Genomic DNA, 19180 nt, shown 5'->3' with positions numbered 1-19180 from the left:
CGATAGGTTGGACAATCGCAAACATTAAGGGGATCAGCCCGGCCATCTGTATTTACCGGATTAGACTGGAAGAGAATGCTAAACCTGTTCGGCAGGCTCAAAGGAGGCTCAACCCCCTCATGATGGAAGTTGTAAAGAAAGAAATTTTAAAATTGCTAGACGTGGGGATTATTTTTGCAATATCAGATAGCCCTTGGGTGAGTCCGGTCCAGGTAGTCCCAAAGAAGGCAGGAGTGACGGTAGAGGCCAACCAAACGGGTGAGCTCGTGCCAGTGCGCAAACCCACTGGATGGAGGCAGTGTATTGACTACCGTAGGCTAAACGCTGTCATTTCCCTCTCCCTTTCATTGACCAAATGATTGAACGTTTAGCTTGTAGGGCTTACTATTGCTTTTTGGATGAATTTTCAGGATATTTTCAGATAGCAATTGCACCAGAGGATCAAGAGAAGACAACATTCAAGTGCCCGTTTGGGACCTTCGGGTACAGACGGATGCCATTCGGGTTGTGCAACGCACCTGCAACATTCCAGAGGTGCATGATAAGTATTTTTTCTGAATATGTGAAGAAAATTATTGAAGTTTTCATGGACGATTTCAGTGTGTATAGTGATAGTTTTAATACATGTCTAGATAACCTGAGATTGATCTTGTTGAGATGTATAGAGACTAACGTGCTTAATTGGGAGAAATGTCATTTTATGGTTGAACATGAGATAGTTTTGGATCATATTGTATCTTCTAAAGGTATCGAGGTTGACATGGCGAAAATAAATATTATATCTGCTTTACCTTACCGCGCGAGTGTGCGGGAGGTGCGTTCTTTTCTTGGACATGCAGGTTTTTATCGAAAGTTCATCAAGGATTTTTCAAAAATTGGAGTCCCGTTGTTCCAACTCTTACAAAAAGATGTAACCTTCGAATTCGATGACAAGTGTGAGAGAGCCTTCGACAAGTTGAAGGAACTATTAACCTCGCCACCGATCATTCAACCTCCTGACTGGAGTTTGCCATTTGAGATCATGTGCGATGCCAGTGATCATGCCGTAGGGGCTGTGTTGGGGCAAAGAGTAGGAAAGGCAGCTCACGTCATCTACTACGCATTTCGAGTTTTGAATGGGGCCCGGTTTAATTATTCCACCACTGAGAAGGAGCTCCTTGCAGTTATTTTTGCTTTAGAAAAATTCAGGTCATATTTGTTAGGTGCTAAAGTAATTGTATTTTCTGATCATGCAGCATTAAGGTACCTAATGACCAAGAAAGATGCAAAATCGAGACTCATCAGGTGGATATTGCAACTACAGAAATTTGACCTGGAGATAAGGGATAAAAAAGGTTCGGAGAATCTAGTAGCTGACCATTTGAGTCGCATACCAGTTGGAAAAGAGAACGAGCCATTGAAGGATGCATTCTCTAAAGAGCATTTATTTTCCTTAAATTCTCAATTGCCTTGGTATGCTGATTTAGTCAATTATCTAGTAACGGGTAATTTTCCTGCAGGTTGGCCGAAATCGAAGAGAGATAAATTGAAAAGCGATGCCAAGTACTTCATCTGGGATGACCCGTACCTGTGGAAGAGATGTGCAGATCAAGTGATGAGGCAATGTGTAAGTGAGATTGAATTTAAATCAATTTTAACCTTTTGTCATACTTTTACCTGTGGAGGTCATTTTGGACCCAAGAGAACTGCTCATAAGGTATTTGAAAGTGGATTTTATTGGCCTTCATTGTTTAAGGATGCTTATGTGTTTTGTAAGTCATGTGATCGCTGTCAAAGGGTAGGTAATATAGCCCGTAGAGATCATATGCCCCAAATCCCGTTGATTTTTGTCGAAATTTTTGATGTCTAGGGTATAGATTTCATGGGGCCTTTTTCTACTTCATTTGGTTTTATATATATTTTGCTGGCAATTGATTATGTGTCTAAATGGGTGGAGGCTAAGGCCACTCGGACTAATGACTCGAAAGTAGTTGCAAATTTTATCAGGTCTAATATTTTTATGCGATTTGGAATGCCAAAAGCTATTGTCAGTGATAGGGGAACGCATTTCTGCAACAAAACCATAGTTACGTTATTTCGGAAGTATGGAGTACTCCACAGGGTCTCAACGTGATACCACCCCCAAACCAATGGTCAAGCGGAGGTATCGAATCGGGAAATCAAATCCATCTTGGAGAAAATGGTGCGCTCCGATAGGAAAGATTGGAGTCAACGGTTGGAAGATGCACTCTGGGCCTATCGAACGGCGTACAAGACCCCTATAGGGATGTCATCGTACAGGTTGGTATTTGGAAAGCCGTGTCATCTTCCAGTGGAGTTCGAGCACAAGGCTTTTTGGGCGATAAAGCAATGCAACATGAACTTAGAAGAGGCCGGTGCCCAACGGAAGTTGGATTTGCAAGAATTGGAGGAGATCCGGAACGAAGCCTACGACAATGCACTAATCTACAAGGAGAGGAGTCGGGCATTTCATGACCAACAAATCTCTAAAAAAACCTTTGAAGTTGGTCAGAAGGTCCTCCTGTACCAATCCGGGCTCAAGCTATTCCCAGGTAAGCTACGTTCCCATTGGATTGGACCTTTTATTGTTACTCACGTGTTTCCATATGGTGCAGTTGTAATCCGGAGTGCTAAGACAGACAACAAGTTTGTGGTGAATGGACACCGTCTCAAACATTATTATGAAGGTTTTTCAAGTGGAGAGGCGGAGACAATAAGTCTAGACGCACCACCGTGTCCTAATCAGTGGCACTTTACCATGTCTAGCCAAAGACAGTAAAGAAAGACGCTCATTGGGAGACAACCCAATTGTTTCTTTTAATTGTTTGTTTTGATTTCGTGTGATAGTTTAAATATGTTTTCCTTGAATTTGACTTCGGGTCTTAATTTTCGTTTTTGGTGATTTGTAGGTGTCCTTCTGTCATGACGCGCTCGCGTCATGACGTAAGGAGAGGTCACGGTCAGAATCGTCAGAAGGGGTTCTTGCCCCCATGACTCGTCCGTGTCATGACGTAAGGAGAGCTCACGGTCAGAATCGTCAGAAAGGGTTTTGGTCCTCATGACGTGCCCACGTTACGTTCGCGGGAAAGGCAAATATTCAAAAGAAAAACTCAAGATCAGTTAGTGATTCCCTGTTAGTGTTTAATTTTGAATTTCAAAGTTGAGTTTTGTAATAATAAAGAAAAAATAAAATCAAAAATAAAAAAAAAATAATTAACACAAAAAAAATATAATAATAAGATATATATATAAATAAATAAAAAAACTACTTTCTTCTCACCGTAGCTTAAATGGAGAAAAAAAAGAAAAAAAATCTTTCTTTTTCTTTTTCCTTCTTTTCTTTCTTTTTCTTTCTTTCTCTTTTCTTTCTTTCTTCTCCTCTGTTTTTCTCTGCGTCGCCCGCCGCATCTTTCCCTCTCTCTCTCGCGTTGGTCGCTGCCCACAGCCATTTCGATCGCGCGTGCCGCCGTCGAACGCCGCCCCCGCGAGCTGCCGCCCTCTACCTCCGCGCACGCAGCCTCCACCCCAGCAGCAGCTCCTCCCCGCAACCCCAAGATCCACGCGCAAGCAAACGCTGCGCGCCCTCCCGCGACCCCATCGCGCCGCCAGTGCGCGGCTCCCCTTCGTCTGCCGCTTCCTCCACCTCGCCGCTGCCTTCCACCTTCACTTGCCGCCTCTCTCTCTCCTCTTCGCACATCCCGCGACCTCGCCCATCGCTCAACCGCTCCTACCATCAGACCCCCCCACTGCCGCACGCCTCCGCCGCTGAAGCGCGCGGCCAAACACCCAAGCGCGCAGGACTGAAGCCACCATCTCCACCATCTCCAACCAGCAGCCAGCTCTTCCCTCGCGTGGAGCTCTTTCTCCTTCTCCCTTGTTCCCTCTCTGTCGTCGGCTCCCCTTCGCCCGCCCCGGCTATTGTCTTCCACCGCTGCCCAGTCCACCAGTGCTCCACTTCCGGATCTTGCTCGGTCTCCATAGTCACGCGCCCACAGCTCCTCTGTACACCGCCGCTGTCACTGCTCGCGTCTCACTTGCACGGCTGCCAGCTCTCTTACCCCACTCGCCCCTTTTACGGTGGAGGTATTTGAGACTTGCTCACCAATTTCTTAGTGTTGCCTGGTGCTGTCTGAGTTCGTAGACAATTGGTTTTGTCGGTTGTGGGGGTTATTTCTCATATTGTGTGGTAAACCAGTGGTACTGGTTGTGTTATTTGTCCAGATTCTGTTGATTACTTATTTGCCATATTTTTGGGAGTATTTATTGCGTTTTTGGGTGGAGTTGAATTGAATTGGTTTGGTTAGTTGGCTGAATTATTATTGCCGATTTTCTAAGTTGTCTGCTGGTTTTGATTGGAGACATTAACTGGCCAACTGGAGCCACCGGTTGAGATTTTGGGTGGGCTAAAATATTGCAAGTGTTTATTGACATTTGGTGCTTTCATTCTGTAACTGCCTGTTTAATTCGACAACCTGGTCGCTCAATATTTGCTGCCTGCATCTGCTTGTTCATATAATTGTTGGCCAGTGTCCTTCTTGGTAATTGGATTGACTGTTGGGAGACATGGTGAAACCAAAATCTTCCTCTAAGTCTAGATTCTCTCAGTCTCAACCCTCACCACAAGCCTCCATTCCCGTGAATACACCTACCAACCTACCCTCCTCTTCTAGTGTTTTAATCTGCTTGGGTAGGGGTAGGGGGCTCAGGTAGATACCCCAGCTCACTTTGGGGGGCACTTGACATTCACCAGACCCGCCGATCAGCAGAGATACGCTAAGGTCTGTGAAAGGCATATTATACCCTGCAAATCTTGTCAGAAAATCACTATGATTGCCCTGGGTATACGGGAGGAGGTCGATCAGATGTTTACCGCCATTAGGTGGCGCCCGTATCTTGATATCTCCTGCTCTACTTTTGTTGAGCTGATTCGGGAGTTTTACTCCACCTTTGAGTTCGAGTTACCTACGAGGTACACCGTTGAAACACCGAATGTAATTCATTACCGTCTAATGGGTCGGGAGTTCAACTTCTCCATTACCCAGTTCAATTTGGCATTTGAATTTATTACTAGAGAGTATGCTGAGACTAGGGAGTATACGGAGAGTGCCTGTGATTACATCGAGCCATTTCTCTCCCACTACCATGATGTGTGGGAGGACATGTCCGTCGATCGGCACCACTACGACCCTTCTAGGTCTAGGAGCTCATTTCTTAAGGATCCTAGTGCCCGATATGTTCAACGATTCTTAGCCTACAGCTACTCGGGGTGCAAGGACAACTCCGGTATACTCTCTCGACCTGAGTTTTTCTTCATCTGGAGTATGAAGAACAATATTAAGGTCAACTTGGGGTGTTGGTTGGCGGCACAGTTCAAGACTGTTTTGACCAAGAAGAACAAACCTCTGATCCTTGGGTCCTACATCACCCACTTGGCGACGCAGTTGAGAGTTCTTAATTTGGAGGACCACGACTTACATTTGGCTTTCGAGATGGAGTTCCTGGACGTGGACTGCTTAGAGAAAATGGGAGTTGTCGAGCGCCTGCCCAATGGTTTCCACCAGTTTACCCCTCCGGACCAATTCGAGCCCCGGGTATGCACCCTTCGACACAGGCGGGTCCCTCTTCATTCCCTGGGTCGGCCGAGATCACTCCTGGACCGTCTACCTCCGCCCCACCACCTGGGGGTCCTGAATGGCAACAACTCCGGGAGCAGGTTCAGAATTTGGAGGCTCGGATGCTCAACATCGACCTCAATGTTGCCGGCATAGAGCAGAATTTGGCACAATTTTTGCATCATGCGGGTTTCCCTCATCCATTTCCGCCTCGCCCACCACTTTGACCTGATTTCAGGGAAGTTTTGCTGCCCTTTCACCCACTTTTGATGTTTATTTGTCACATTGAGGACACTGTGTCTTATAGGTGTGGAGGGGGTCTAATGGGGCGCCTGTGTTTCTAGTTTCTAGTAGTTTTTAGTTTTTTTAGTTTTATCTCTAGTTCGTGACTTGTCTATCTTTTGTTCATTTTCGTTCTTTCTTGTTGGTGTTTAGCTCATGTGAATACCAGAATTTGGTATTGGGGTATTGCCTCTAATTCTACTTTTGCCAAGTTTTTAAAATAAAAGTGTATCGAGTTAATGTGGTTGGGTCCAAAAACTTCTCTTTGGTGAATATCGGACTGCTTGACTCTTTTGGGTTTCTTTGTTAACTTTTCTAGGCATAGGGAATGACTGTTGGCGTTTTAATGTGAATTGGTCCAATATTGACTCTAGTTCTCCATGTTTGGCAATAATGAGGCGAGCTGCTCCTGTGCTTAGTTTTTAGTGTGTTGTTTTGCGTTTTAGCGTTGTTTGGCTGTGAATAAGCTTGACTGTACTCCGCTATTAGTTACTACTGAGTAACCGGGGATCTGCACCTAAAAGTGTCGATTCTCGCATCAAAAAGTAGTACTTTCTATGAGTACGTGGTCGTATAGCGGTAGGAGCTGAGTAACCGGGCTCCTTCATCTAAAAATGTTGGAGTTTGCGTCAAAAGACTCCAATGGTTAGAGACTAAGTCTTTTTGTGTTATTCTAAAAAAAAAATTATAATAAATAAAAATAATAATAAAATAAATAGTAGTGCAGGTTGTGTTAGTATGTTAGAGGTCAGCTTGCCGATGTATGGACTGAATATGGAGATTTTGGTTAATATTTAGATTGTTTGCTGATAAATGTTATGCGCCATTCCTTTTTCTTAGATTAACTAATTTGGAAATTGAAGGAGTTTGTAGTTTAGAGGCTAACTGGAGGAATGCTTCTCGGATTTTGACCACTAATGCTTGATATATAGTTTTCCTTGGTATCTTGGCAATATAGTAGATAGAGTAATGGCCATCATCAAATTTTGGTATCGTTCACTATTCTTATGCTTGAGGACAAGCATGATTTAGGTGTGGGGGGAATTGATAGGTTGCAATTTTATCATTTATTTTATTATTAATTTCCCCTATTACCTGACTTGATGTGGATTAATTGCTGGATTCTACTCATTTTTCTTAATTTCCATTTATTTCAGGGAGTAGATCAAAAATACCACAATCACTGCTACTTTGATAGTTATCGGGAAAGAAATAAAATAGAAGGCTTGCAAGGGCATTTTTGGAAAAAGGGACACAAGCTCTTTTCGGTCATTTGACCGACATCTTGTTTTCCCTGGGAGCGGCCGCACACTGTAAGGGGAGACTATCATATACAAAATGGAGGATTGCAGCGGATGAGGGGGCGGATTACTTTTGAGCTTTTCGTCCTTTAGTTTAGCCTCACTTTTTGACTTCTCTTCTTAGCCTTTTGTAGGCATTCTCCACGGCTGTGAGAAAAACAATGAGGAGTACTAGCTTAGCATTTCATTGACTTCTTCCTTTAGATTTCCTTTTGCTTGTTCCCACGCATGTCAGGAGATTGGAGGCTACCTTCTTTGACTTTTCCTCCTTGTATCTTTTGAGTGGCTTTGCTCTACGGATGCTAGGAACAATAAAGAGATTCAATTGTTACCTGTAACTTTCATTTGCTTTCTAATTGTTCGACGAATTGCGGCTTCCTGAAATGCAGACCATGGCTGTGACTGTTGCTGAAATTTTGTACGGGTTTCGTTCATCGAATATGAACTAATTCCCTCACTCTAGTCAAGAAACGACAGATGCTTTGGATCACCTAAAAATTGTGAGACCGATTTAATTTAATATTTTCCTTTTATTTATTGGTATTCGCATATTCCTGGATTGCTATGCTTATGGTTATTTAATTAATTGATTGTCTTGGATCCGGATAATTAATTGATTTGGTAACCTATTGTCAATTAGGGCATTAAATCTGTAATTATTTAATTGTCCTGAAATAGTGACAACTGGCACGATTAGATTCGTGTCAGGGGGATACGCGGGCTAATCTGAAATAACCCTGGTAGTGCGTTATTTGGTTAGAATAGGGCTCCTCTAATACGTAAGGCAATTGAGGAATTAAATCTTACGGGCGTACCTAAGATTATTTCCTAATTAGAGCAGTGATTAACGGGCGTACCTTAATCACCGACCCAGTAAGGAGGGGTTGACTGCCATCGCTTGTTTGGTAGTTATAACCTATTTATTGATAAATAATTGGAATTGCCTTTGCTTCGATGATCAATTAGGTGAACCATTGCTGAAGTTATTTCTTGGCTAGATCTTTAATTAATATTACCTTGATTTTAGTGAATTGCCATTTGACTTTTAGTTGCCTACTTTATTTTATTTTTAATTGTTTCTTTGTTTTAATTGATTTAGGCCTTTAATTATTGTCACTCTAAGTTCAGTGAATTATTGTTTAATTTCTAGTTAGTTATTTATTTTTATTTTATTTATTTGTCGTCGTTCCTACAAAATCACCCCCTGTGTTACTTTGGATTTCTTAAGAGACAAATATACTCAATCCCTGAGAATACGACCCTACTTGCCCTGTCTACAAATTCATAATTATTTGTGAAAAAAATAACCATCCCATTCGGGTATATCGGATCAAGCAAACTCTTCGGGAACAGGGTGAATCAAGTAACCCATTGCACACCTAGAGTTCCTGCTCCAGTACTTGGAATTGGGTTTTGATCATTTTAACTGGCAATTAGGTTTAATTTTATTATTGTTCAGGCTTCGACACCGTGTCAGTACCTTAAACTCCAGCCCTACACACAGACATCAATAGCTCAAAGGAAGAATTTGAAATTGGCTGCAAAACACTACAAACAATATCAGATAGAGCAGAAGTTGGGACCAGTGGCCTATAAATTGAAGCTACCTGAAGGTTCTGCAGTGCATCCAGTATTCCATGTTTCGTTCCTTAAAGAATCACCTAAAGGGGCAGCTGTTAGCACTGGTCTACTGGAGTTGAATGAGGATGATGAGATACGCGTAGCCCCATTGGCAGTATTGGATATGAGAGTTATCAATAGAAATGGGGTAGCAGTAGAACCATGGTTCAAAGTCGTGGTCATGGCCCGGACCTTCCATATCGGTCTCGGCATATCGGTTGCGGTCTTGGTGAGATGCGAATTTTTGAAATATTTAATATTCTGAAAATTATAAAAAATATGATAAACAAAAATAATTAAAAAATTAGTAAAAATAATAAAAATTCGAGTTGATTCGGGATAACTCGGAGTGATTCAGTGTGACTCGGCTGTTTTAATCCTTCACGATGACGTCTCGGCGAGTCGAATATTTCAGAGTCCTATCGTCCCGGTATTATATCGGGAGGACCCGGGACGGTGACGACTCGGCCGAGTCGTCTTGGACGCGGCTGAGTCTTTGAACCATGAGTAGAACAGACACTGACAGAGCTAGGATTTTTTTTCTAGGGGGGTCAAAATTTTCTTAATATGCCATGTTCAAAATAATTTTCATCCATTTAAATATATAACATCTAAAAAAAATCAAATATTAACTTTAATTATATATAAATATAAATATATATATATAAACTCTCATCTTAAAAACTAAAATTGTAAAAAATTCAGGAGGGCCAAGTTTATTTTACACATATAATTACACACTATAAATTAAAATTTTCAAAACTTAGGAGCGTGCCCCCATCAGCCCCCTTAGCTCCGTCATTGAGAACAGATGTTAATCCAATGGGAAAATATGGCGCTTGAGGACGCTACATGGGAAGATAAAGCTTTCATCCAGTCGCAATTTCCCTTGTTCGAATCCTAGGGACTAGGATTGTTTAAGGGGAGGGAATTGTCATGACCGTAGTAGTGGTAACTAGCTGGTGGTGCACTACTCGATCATTTCTCAAAGAATGGTCAGAAGAACAGAAACCAAGTTGGTTGTAACCACGTGGAGCTGGCAAGATTCAGTTCGTTAGTTAGTTAGACGGTTAGCTTCAATAACAAGTTACTAGTATAAATGACTAAAGCGTTGTGCAGAGAAGGATCATTGGTTGTATTCATCAAATTCTCTCATCAATATACAGTACTCTCTCTCTCTCTCTACTCTGCCCCTTTCTCCCTTGTCTTTTTCGCCAAATTGCAGAACCACTACAAGTATCCACAGTTTGGTACTGACCAGATTAAAAATAGATACAGTGGAAGCCAAATTAACTCTTCGGGAACTGAAGGAACCTCTGTCAAACATCTTGCTGCAGGAAATTAGGGGCGCATATCCTAAGAGATGATAGGACCTAATTGCATAAACCTGGTTACCCGAATTGCATACGCAGGGGATAGGTACAATTGGAAGAACAGTTGAAAAAAGAGTAGTTCTTCCAAAATGAATAGTTCACGTTGAAGCCGGGTATTTGGAAGACAGATGCAGACAAATCTAGAACAGGAAGCAGTTTTTGAAGACAGCCGTCTACTTTAGATACGTGCAGCTCATGATATATATAATCAATTTCCTAATGGGAAAGAAAGCTTGGTTTGACTTCTTAGGGATGCTTTAACCGGAAATGGATTCTCTAACACCGTCTCCTGATTTTGGGTGCAAGAAAGCTCATAGTGCTGTGGCTGACTATCGTTCAACCGTGGTGGCTGCACTAATTTTCTGTAAAGACAAAAAAGAGAAAGTTGTGTTATTCTTTTTCATCTGAATTTTCAATCACAAGTGGAACCCCACTAATTAATGTCAAATTGACAACCGGGTAAAAATTCCATCAAGTTCAAGTAAGCATCACTCAATGTATCAAATGTCACTTTCTTTGTGGAAAAAGTATTGGTCATTGCTTCTTGTATCGCTATTGGAAGAGGAATTGATAGCGAAGAAAGTCCTAAATTGGTGGGTTATGACTTATGACTTGATCAATTACAGGGAAAATTTAAAAAGAAGGTCTCTTTTGAGTTCTCAGTTCTCACAAAGTAGAAGCAGCTCATCAAATTTCAGCACCGATGTCACAAGACAAGCTATCCATAGCATCTCTAATTGTTCTAGTATTAGTCTCGGTAGGGTTGGCAACCAGCTGCGAAGCCACCAACAATCACCACTGCAACCCTTCCTCTTGTGGTGATATCCGAAATATTAGCTACCCTTTTCGACTGAAAGAAGATCCCATCCATTGCGGTGACCCCAGCTACGAGCTTGCCTGTGAGAACAATCGCACCATTGTCAACTTGTTTTTACAAAAGTACTACGTGCAGGAAATTATCTATGAAAACTACTTGATGCGGGTAGTTGATCCAGGCCTAGATAAGGCCAATTGTTCTTCTTTTCCAATTAACACACTGGAATATGATGAGCTACAAATGGCTGATAACCCACAGGATGGATATACTTTATATGATATCTTCTATACAAATATTCCTGTACTTTTTATTTCTTGCCCTGCTCCGGTGAGATCTCCTTTCTTTTCAGATATCATGGCATTCTGCAGAAATCATATGCCTTCCAACTTTTCATCCCCAACGAATAACCATTCTTACCTTTTATTTGGAGACCATGAAGTATCTGTACTGAATGATTCCTGTGCTGTCAACATGGCTGCTTGGGTCACAAAGGATTTTGGTGGAAGAAAAGCTTATACTTCTCCTGCAGGTCTTTATGATGCTCTCGCCTATGGATTTTTGCTTGATTGGCGTGGCATCTATTGCCAACAGTGCAGCAGTGGTTCTTGTTATCGTTACGTGAATGGTTCTATCCGTTGCTCAGCTGTATATATGCCGTGCGAGCTCCTTCACCCACATACATTCAGGCCCACGTTCGAATGTACGCTTACCAGGCCTTAACTTTATTTCAGTTGGAAGTTTGGAATTATGACTTACATTGTTTTATTTTGTAAATCACTTATAGACAACATATGCTTGGGTTGAAAGCGTTTCCGAAATTTTTCGTTCATAGAAATATTAGTTTGTTTTATTTTGTAAATCGCATTTTGCTGACAAATTAAAGAGCCCCCCTGCACAGGCAAGAAGTGCAAAATCACAAAAATATGTAGCCTCAAGATCCACTTTCTATCTTTTTTTTTTATCCACTTTCTACTTCGCTTGCATAACGTTTTTGGCTGGAGAACTCTGCAGGTCTTAAGGAGATATGGTACCAGAAAGTTGAGTTTTTAGGTCAATACCCGGGTCAGTGTTCTATCCTGTTTTCCTCCATGTCCAAAATAGCTTTTTCCTGGACGTTTTGCCATTTTACATCTGATCATTTTTCCCTCTTATCATAACTGCTGGCAGCAATTCACAGAGAATTAGGAATTCTCATTGGTAAGACACCAAACTTTTCCTTTTCGAAGCTGCTTAGATGAAGTGTAAAAGTAAATATCCTTGTGATGATTGAGCACTTTTTCAGTTGTTACTGTATATTTATCCGTATACGCAAGTCTCACCTTGTACAGGACACATTTGAAGCACAAGGATCTTAATGAACCTTCTAATTTCGACAGGTTTATTTCTAATGCAGGAATGTGTCTGGCAGGGAGATTTTTATTGGGTGTCCCATTCCTGTTTGCATTAATAATCTACAAAATAAGAAGGTCGCACTTGTCTATGTATGAAAACATTGAAGACTTCTTACAGAGTCCAAACAATCTCATGCCAGTTAGGTACGCATACTCAGACATAAGAAAGATGACCAATAATTTCAATGAAAAATTGGGTGAAGGAGGCTATGGGACTGTTTTCAAAGGAAAGCTTCGGAGTGGTCCACTGGTAGCGGTAAAAATGCTGGGCAAATCCAAGGCCAACGGGCAGGAGTTTATCAGCGAAGTCGCTACCATAGGGAGGATTCACCATGCTAATGTGGTAAGGCTGATTGGCTTCTGCTTTGAAGGCTCCAAAAGGGCTCTTGTCTATGAATTCATGCCTAATGGATCTCTTGAGAAATATATTTTCCGAAAAGAAACAGAGACAACATCCTTGAGTTGTGAAAAGCTGTTCGACATTGCTCTTGCGATTGCTAAAGGAATTGATTATTTACACAGCGGCTGTGACATGCAAATTTTGCATTTTGATATCAAGCCTCACAACGTTCTTCTAGATGAGCATTTTGCTCCTAAACTTTCTGACTTTGGACTTGCAAAATTGTATCCAACAGAGAATAGTATTGTGTCCCTGACAGCTGCAAGAGGTACGTTGGGATACATGGCTCCAGAGTTGTACTACAAAAATATTGGAGGAGTCTCGTACAAAGCAGACATATACAGCTTTGGAATGCGGCTGCTGGAAATGGCTGGGAAAAGGAAAAATCTGAACCCTTTAGTGGACCAGAGGAGCCAGATATACTTCCCTTCATGGGTTTATGATCAACTGAGTAAAGGAAACAGTATTGAGGTTGGAGATGCATCAGAAGATGAAAGAAAGATGTTCAAGAAGATGATCCTGATAGCATTGTGGTGCATACAGATGAAGCCAATCAATCGCCCTTCTATGAACAAAGTAATAGAAATGCTTGAAGGAGATGGTGAACTCTTAGAAATGCCTCCTAAGCCATTCCAAAATCCAGACGAAATGCCTGCACCTGAGGCTGAGGATGGTGGAAATGATGCAGAAGAGACCACTGATTTCCCACAGCTACAACTAGATCGTGTAGATTCAAGTGATATGAGTATGGATCAAGATTAAAGTAAATCCAAGTGTCATAGAAGTCTTTCTCGTGGACAAGACAATTATCATTTCTTCCTGAATTAGTTGTAATAGTATTCATACATACTCGTGTCGAAATTTTAATCAAAGAGCTGCTCTTGCAATATTAATGTAATAATTATATTGGAGTAATTGTTATTGTTATTCCTGTCTGCAATTATTGGATTAAGGATCTCTTTATGAGGATTTCTTAAAAAGGAAGCATTGAATCAATTGTTAGTACATTTATATTACATTTAACTCGCCATATAAATGTACATACTCACATTTATTACTTTTTGCGTTTATGCTATTTTTCAAATAAGTTTCGCCTTCGCTGAAAAACTAACACCTAAAGCTCTTCTTAACGAATGCCCTTGAGGCAACCATCAGCCACACCCATGTTTTAAATGCTTATAGAAGAAATGGGCTAATTTTTTGAGTGAATTTATAAGGAACCTCATAGTTTGGTTTCCTTTTGTTTGAATTTATAAGGAACCTCATAGATATATATTTTGTTGACATAATTTCATTGATATTGGCTGTCCTGGAATAAGAGCAGTCAGAAATGCTAGTGGCAATTTTCTTTTTTCTTTTTTTTTTCCTTAAGGTATGATGATGGCTACATTATAGCTTGCATCATCGGATATTTGTCCTTTCTTTTACATGTGCACTATTGAATACTTCACGGTCTATAGCCTATTCATCCGGGAAGACAAATATGAAATCAACATCGTCAAAGGGTTTTACGAATTGTTATGGAGCTAGGAATATCAACAAGTCGCGGTCAATTTGGCAATTTATTGTTTCTCATTTTGGCTCACTGCATAAAGTCTTGTCGCTTGGAAATTAGAAGCATGTATTCCTTTTATTTTTTTTTCGGTATTATTAATATCCATAGTAGCTTCCATGTATTAGGGCATTTTCTGATATCAACTCACATTATTATAAACATTCGACTTTTCAATACTTACAAAAGGATTGCATAATGAGTCTACTTAAATAGTAATCTTGACGTTTAGGGCATTTCAGTTTATTGTTCTTCTAGCAAGGTTTAGGGTGATTTTGTCTGATTTGTTAAGGACTTTCTCTGATTGACTTTGTAGACACATTGATTGTTGTACAAAATGTCCAAGATGAACGTCATTTCTTGGAATGTTATGATTTTTAGAGATACACAATTTTGACCAGAAAAAGTGGATGAGTTTTAGCTGTTGATAGAAGGTTTTGAGGAAATTAGGATTGTGTTCGCAAAGTCTACAGATGCAAAAAGTATTTATCTATAACTTTTTCCTATAATCACTGCGTTTTGCAATAAGGCAAAATTTTGGTTTTGGCTGTCCACAATAGTTGTAAAACAGTTTGGGATGTATCATTGTAATAACTAACCAATCACAATGTGAAAGATCAAGATAGAGTTAGTCAAGACATTAACATTTGGTATAAACGCTGTAATTAATTGTGTATTTCATTCATTTTTCACTTTATTTAAAACCATAAGAGGGTTAGGTGGTTATTTTGAAACCTTAGATGGGCCATTTGACATTATGTAAAATTATTAGTGGTTAAAAGTAATTTATCCTGATTATTATGGAAATGCAATGCAATTTTTTTATTTATTGGTGAGGGGGTAATTTGGATATTATAAGTAATTTATCCTAATTATTAAGGAAATGCAATGCAATTTTTTTATTTAAGATAAACTTCTGCTTGCACCCTTACTTACCAAAACTCATTTTATAGGATAATAGATAGATAGATATAGATTAATGTGTCTTAACGAATGTCTTAAGGACACCAAAACAAAAGAGCTCTTTAATTAGATTTAGAATTATTACATTTATGTTAGACGCAAGTCAGTTGGACCAATAATACTTGTAGTATCCTTTAATATGGTTAGTTAATAGATGAATTAAGTTTAAAACTTTAATTATTTATTAGTAATAGTGGTTTATTCTAACCAACAATGATATACTTTAATGATTAGTCCATTCTAAGTTACTTGTAATCATCTAAAAAAAAAAGAAAGTTTCAGGAAGATGCAATCAGACGTAGCAAATCCGGACCGTTTACTCAAGTCAATGGCCAAATGGGCACTACATTACTTTTTTTTTTCGTGTACATAGTCTATTCCACCGGAAAAACAATTAAAAACTAAACGTTGTATTCACTAATTATTATGGTACAAAAAATGAATATCAATAAGTCATCGTCTGCTTAATTATATACTGCCTCTCATTTTCGCTAATTGGCTAAAGACTTGCAAGTCTTGCAAGTCGTGCCGGTCCAGATAGGATGAGCTTTCCACAGACTAATTGCCGAGCACTTGGCTTCTACATTGACATTTCTATTGCCGTAATAAAATATAGTAGGAGTAAATCTAGTTTCCCCCGCCCCGTTTCCCCGCCGTCCCGCGGCGAAGAAATCAACTTATCATAAATATTCACTTATAATAATATAATTGTAAACAATGTTAAATAAGATTAAAAAGCTGTCAAGATGAAAATAAAGCACAACAAGTCAAGTTACATTCAGTGCGAAGGAAGGGAATCGATCGAAATAAAAAAGGGTTAGGAGCAAAACAGGTTGGAATTGGATAGTTTAGTCTTGGAGGGAGGGGGCGTTGGAAACAAATTAACAATAGTCCAAGAAATTTCTTTAGTTGTTGCGGCGATCGTTGACACTGACTAGCATTGTACTTGTAAGTAAAGGTGTAACTTTGGAAAATTTAGAGTTATGTATTATATATATATATATATATATATATATATATATATATATTATTGTATGCGGGAAATGGGGCTGATGTATGTTGCCCCACCCCATCCCCCGCCCTTGCCCCCATTGCCATCCTTAACCTCAAGGGAGGTTAGTGTAATTTTCAAAATTTGGAGAGAGGCTAGTGAAATAGTCAAAAACCTCAGGAAGGTTTCTGAAATTATCCCTTACTAAATTTGAGGATAAACTAGTTATTTTATTTTTTTAAAACCATAATTGATTTATGTACATCCTATCTAAAATATATTTATACCCTATTTTCACATATTTATTGTCAACAAAAGTTAAACCAAGCATCCTTATAGGTTTAGCAATTTTAGAATTATATTTTTTATTTGGTAACTATCTTAGATTTGGTGTGACAATTGGCTTAGGAAATAGAGCTAAGTCATATTTTGGTATTATAATTATAATAGAATTTGTGGTTATCTTTCTCTATTTAAAAACTTTGAGTCCTAAGTTTGTAGTTGAGCGAAATTATGAATTGAAACAGAATATTTTGTTTCCTTCCATGCTTTTCTTATTATTCATTATTTGTAGACTTTTTGTGCTAACATTCATACACAAGGCAAACTTGTGAGAACCCATCCCTGTGTCAACAATGTAGATTTCGGAGAAAATTAGGGCACTGTTTGATAATCCAATTAAGCATTGAAACTTAATGAATTCAGATTTTAACATATTCAAACGCGTTTGATAATCAAAACTAAAACATCTGAATTCATTAAGTGGCGCTGAATTTTTTAGGCAAAATTTGTTCCAAAAAATAAGTGATAAACTATTCACTTATCACTTAACGTGATATACACTCAAATATGTCAAATTTAGTACTTAACAATTTACTAACTTAATGGATTCAGATTTCAAATTTCAAACTTCACATTTCAGTTTTCAAATTTCAATTTCATCAAATGCACCCTATAATCTTTCTGTCCGTCTTGTTCTGGTATTTTCAGTTATTAAATAGGTCCCCACAATTCCTGCATGGATGATATTGTAAATATGTTTGCTCACATCACAGTTCTACTGCATGTCGCTGATATTTAGAAAGCACCAATTTTTTAAATTTTATTTGTAGGAATTGTACATTTCAGTAGTTTTCTTAATGGACTAACTTTTTATACACTAATAATGTAGCAATTTTTTTTATATTAGCAGTTATGAGCATATGCCACATGTACATGATTTGAATTTCAAATTTAAATTTATGTTAGGTGGCATCATCTAAACTTGCTAGTATTAAAATAATTATATGTTGGCAGTGTATAAAAAACTTATCTTTTCTTAATATGTGTATTTTTTTTCTTTTTAATCTGGTTGTATGCCTTTCATATTATTTATAAGAATTTTCAAGCAAATTTTGAATAGAAACTTTAAAGGTTATGTCCCAATAGCAACGTGGTCATCATCGGCCATTTGCCATCACACAATGCATAAAATGAGCCTAAGCATCGTTTGGCAATCTGCTTTATTGCCCCCATTCGTTTTGGTCGCATTTCGACTACATTGGGTATTAGCAGTGTTGTCAAAATCACGATCCGAATCGTAGGATCGATAACCAAAATCGATCAGGATCGTATTCAGAGTCGCAAATTGTATTAATCTACATAGGATCGCATAGGATCGGTAAGATCGTTTAGAATCGTAGGATCGTACGATCCTACATTTTTTTTGCAAATTTGTGAAATACGAGACTCCATTTTGCAAGTAAATAAAAACATTTGTGGTAGGTTTGTAATTTATCAAAGAATTGCAGCTTTTAATTGCAATTTTTTAACAATTTTTGCCTCAAAAAGTCAAAAAAAGCTCCTATTCTTCTCCTCTACTCAGTCATCTGTCGTTGACTCGTTTCTTCATTCTTCATTCTTCATTTCAACCTTCATTTTTCAGTATTCACTTCTTCTCCACCGCTACAGCTCCAACCAACAAGACGATATCGCTACGGGTTCTACCAAATACCACGTACCAACATTTGAACAACGGGAAAAATTTGATTCAGATTCTACATAGGTTTGCACTTACTATTCTGGCTTTGAATGTCCTAATTTGACACCGTTTTCTTTGTTCTTCTTTTTTTTTGTTTTTGTTTTTGGATCTTTTCAATTGTCCGATTGGATCTTTTCAGTTTCAACACATGATTTTGATTTGTCTACCTCTTTATAACGTTGATTTGTCTAAATGTCATCAAGTGAAATTTACAGTTACCAACACACAAAGTGCTTCAGCTCACATAGATTATTTGTTTGCTTACTATTGATTGCAATAGCTAAGCATTTCATGCAAGATTGAGTTTCTGATATCTTGAGAACTTCGGGTGCTTACTTTATTTCGGCAGATAACTTTTTCTTCTTCTTAGACAAGGTTGTAAGGTGGCTTTGTGTCCAAGAAGTTCATTCCTTAAAGCACATTCCTTCAGCCGAAAAGTATTGGGTGTCACTCGAACTTATGATTTCCTGGCCTTTATTTTTGTTCTTAAACTAGAAAGGTGCATTAATTGCCCAAATTTTCCTATTTAGACCAAAAAGATGAGCTGTCGTGGACGTATGCTTTTGAACGTTTTGTTAACAAGTTTGAAAAATCTAATTTCTTCTAAATTTTCAGCTCAAATCAACATTTAGCCTGGCTTTTCTCATAGTATTACTTTGCAATGGCTATAACTGTGAAAAGAAAAATGCTATATATTTATTACTTATCAGACAGTAAGTAAAAAATACTATATATTTATGAGTAACTTATTTATTTGATATATTTTAGAATGTACAAAATGGTATATGAATCTGAAATTCATTAATTCAGTAAATTTAGAAGCTTTTGGTGGGATCTTACGATCCTACGATCCGATTC

General features: G+C 38.9%; 2 protein-coding genes across 2 annotated transcripts; both read left to right on the top strand.

Annotated features, from left to right (window-relative positions):
* Positions 1-2179: 2179 nt before the first annotated feature.
* Positions 2180-2994, top strand: LOC113728922 (uncharacterized). Its single transcript, XM_027253272.1, has 3 exons — positions 2180-2552; positions 2616-2775; positions 2910-2994. The coding sequence occupies exons 1-3, from the start codon at positions 2180-2182 to the stop codon at positions 2992-2994; spliced, it is 618 nt and encodes a 205-aa protein (XP_027109073.1).
* Positions 2995-10039: 7045 nt separating this feature from the next.
* On the top strand, positions 10040-13764 carry LOC113732345 (rust resistance kinase Lr10). Its single transcript, XM_027258051.2, has 4 exons — positions 10040-11705; positions 12017-12067; positions 12173-12202; positions 12399-13764. Exons 1-4 carry the CDS (start codon positions 10892-10894, stop codon positions 13556-13558), a joined length of 2055 nt encoding a protein of 684 aa, XP_027113852.1. The 5' UTR covers positions 10040-10891; the 3' UTR covers positions 13559-13764.
* Positions 13765-19180: the final 5416 nt, after the last annotated feature.

The sequence above is a fragment of the Coffea arabica genome, chromosome 2e, assembly GCF_036785885.1.
Source record: "Coffea arabica cultivar ET-39 chromosome 2e, Coffea Arabica ET-39 HiFi, whole genome shotgun sequence".
Taxonomy (NCBI): domain Eukaryota; kingdom Viridiplantae; phylum Streptophyta; class Magnoliopsida; order Gentianales; family Rubiaceae; genus Coffea; species Coffea arabica.
Note: the sequence above shows the minus strand (reverse complement) of the source record. Positions and strands in the feature narration are given on the sequence as shown.

Excerpts from the sequence above, each read along its gene's own strand:
- LOC113732345 (XM_027258051.2), top strand. The coding sequence starts at position 10,892 with ATGTCACAAGACAAGCTATCCATAGCATCTCTAATTGTTCTAGTATTA. Across the intron at positions 11,706-12,016 it reads ATTCAGGCCCACGTTCGAAT|GTCTTAAGGAGATATGGTAC; the intron begins GTACGCTTACCA and ends AGAACTCTGCAG. Across the intron at positions 12,068-12,172 it reads GTTTTTAGGTCAATACCCGG|CAATTCACAGAGAATTAGGA; the intron begins GTCAGTGTTCTA and ends AACTGCTGGCAG.
- LOC113728922 (XM_027253272.1), top strand. The coding sequence starts at position 2,180 with ATGGTGCGCTCCGATAGGAAAGATTGGAGTCAACGGTTGGAAGATGCA. Across the intron at positions 2,553-2,615 it reads CGGGCTCAAGCTATTCCCAG|TTGTAATCCGGAGTGCTAAG; the intron begins GTAAGCTACGTT and ends CATATGGTGCAG. Across the intron at positions 2,776-2,909 it reads ACCATGTCTAGCCAAAGACA|GTGTCCTTCTGTCATGACGC; the intron begins GTAAAGAAAGAC and ends GGTGATTTGTAG.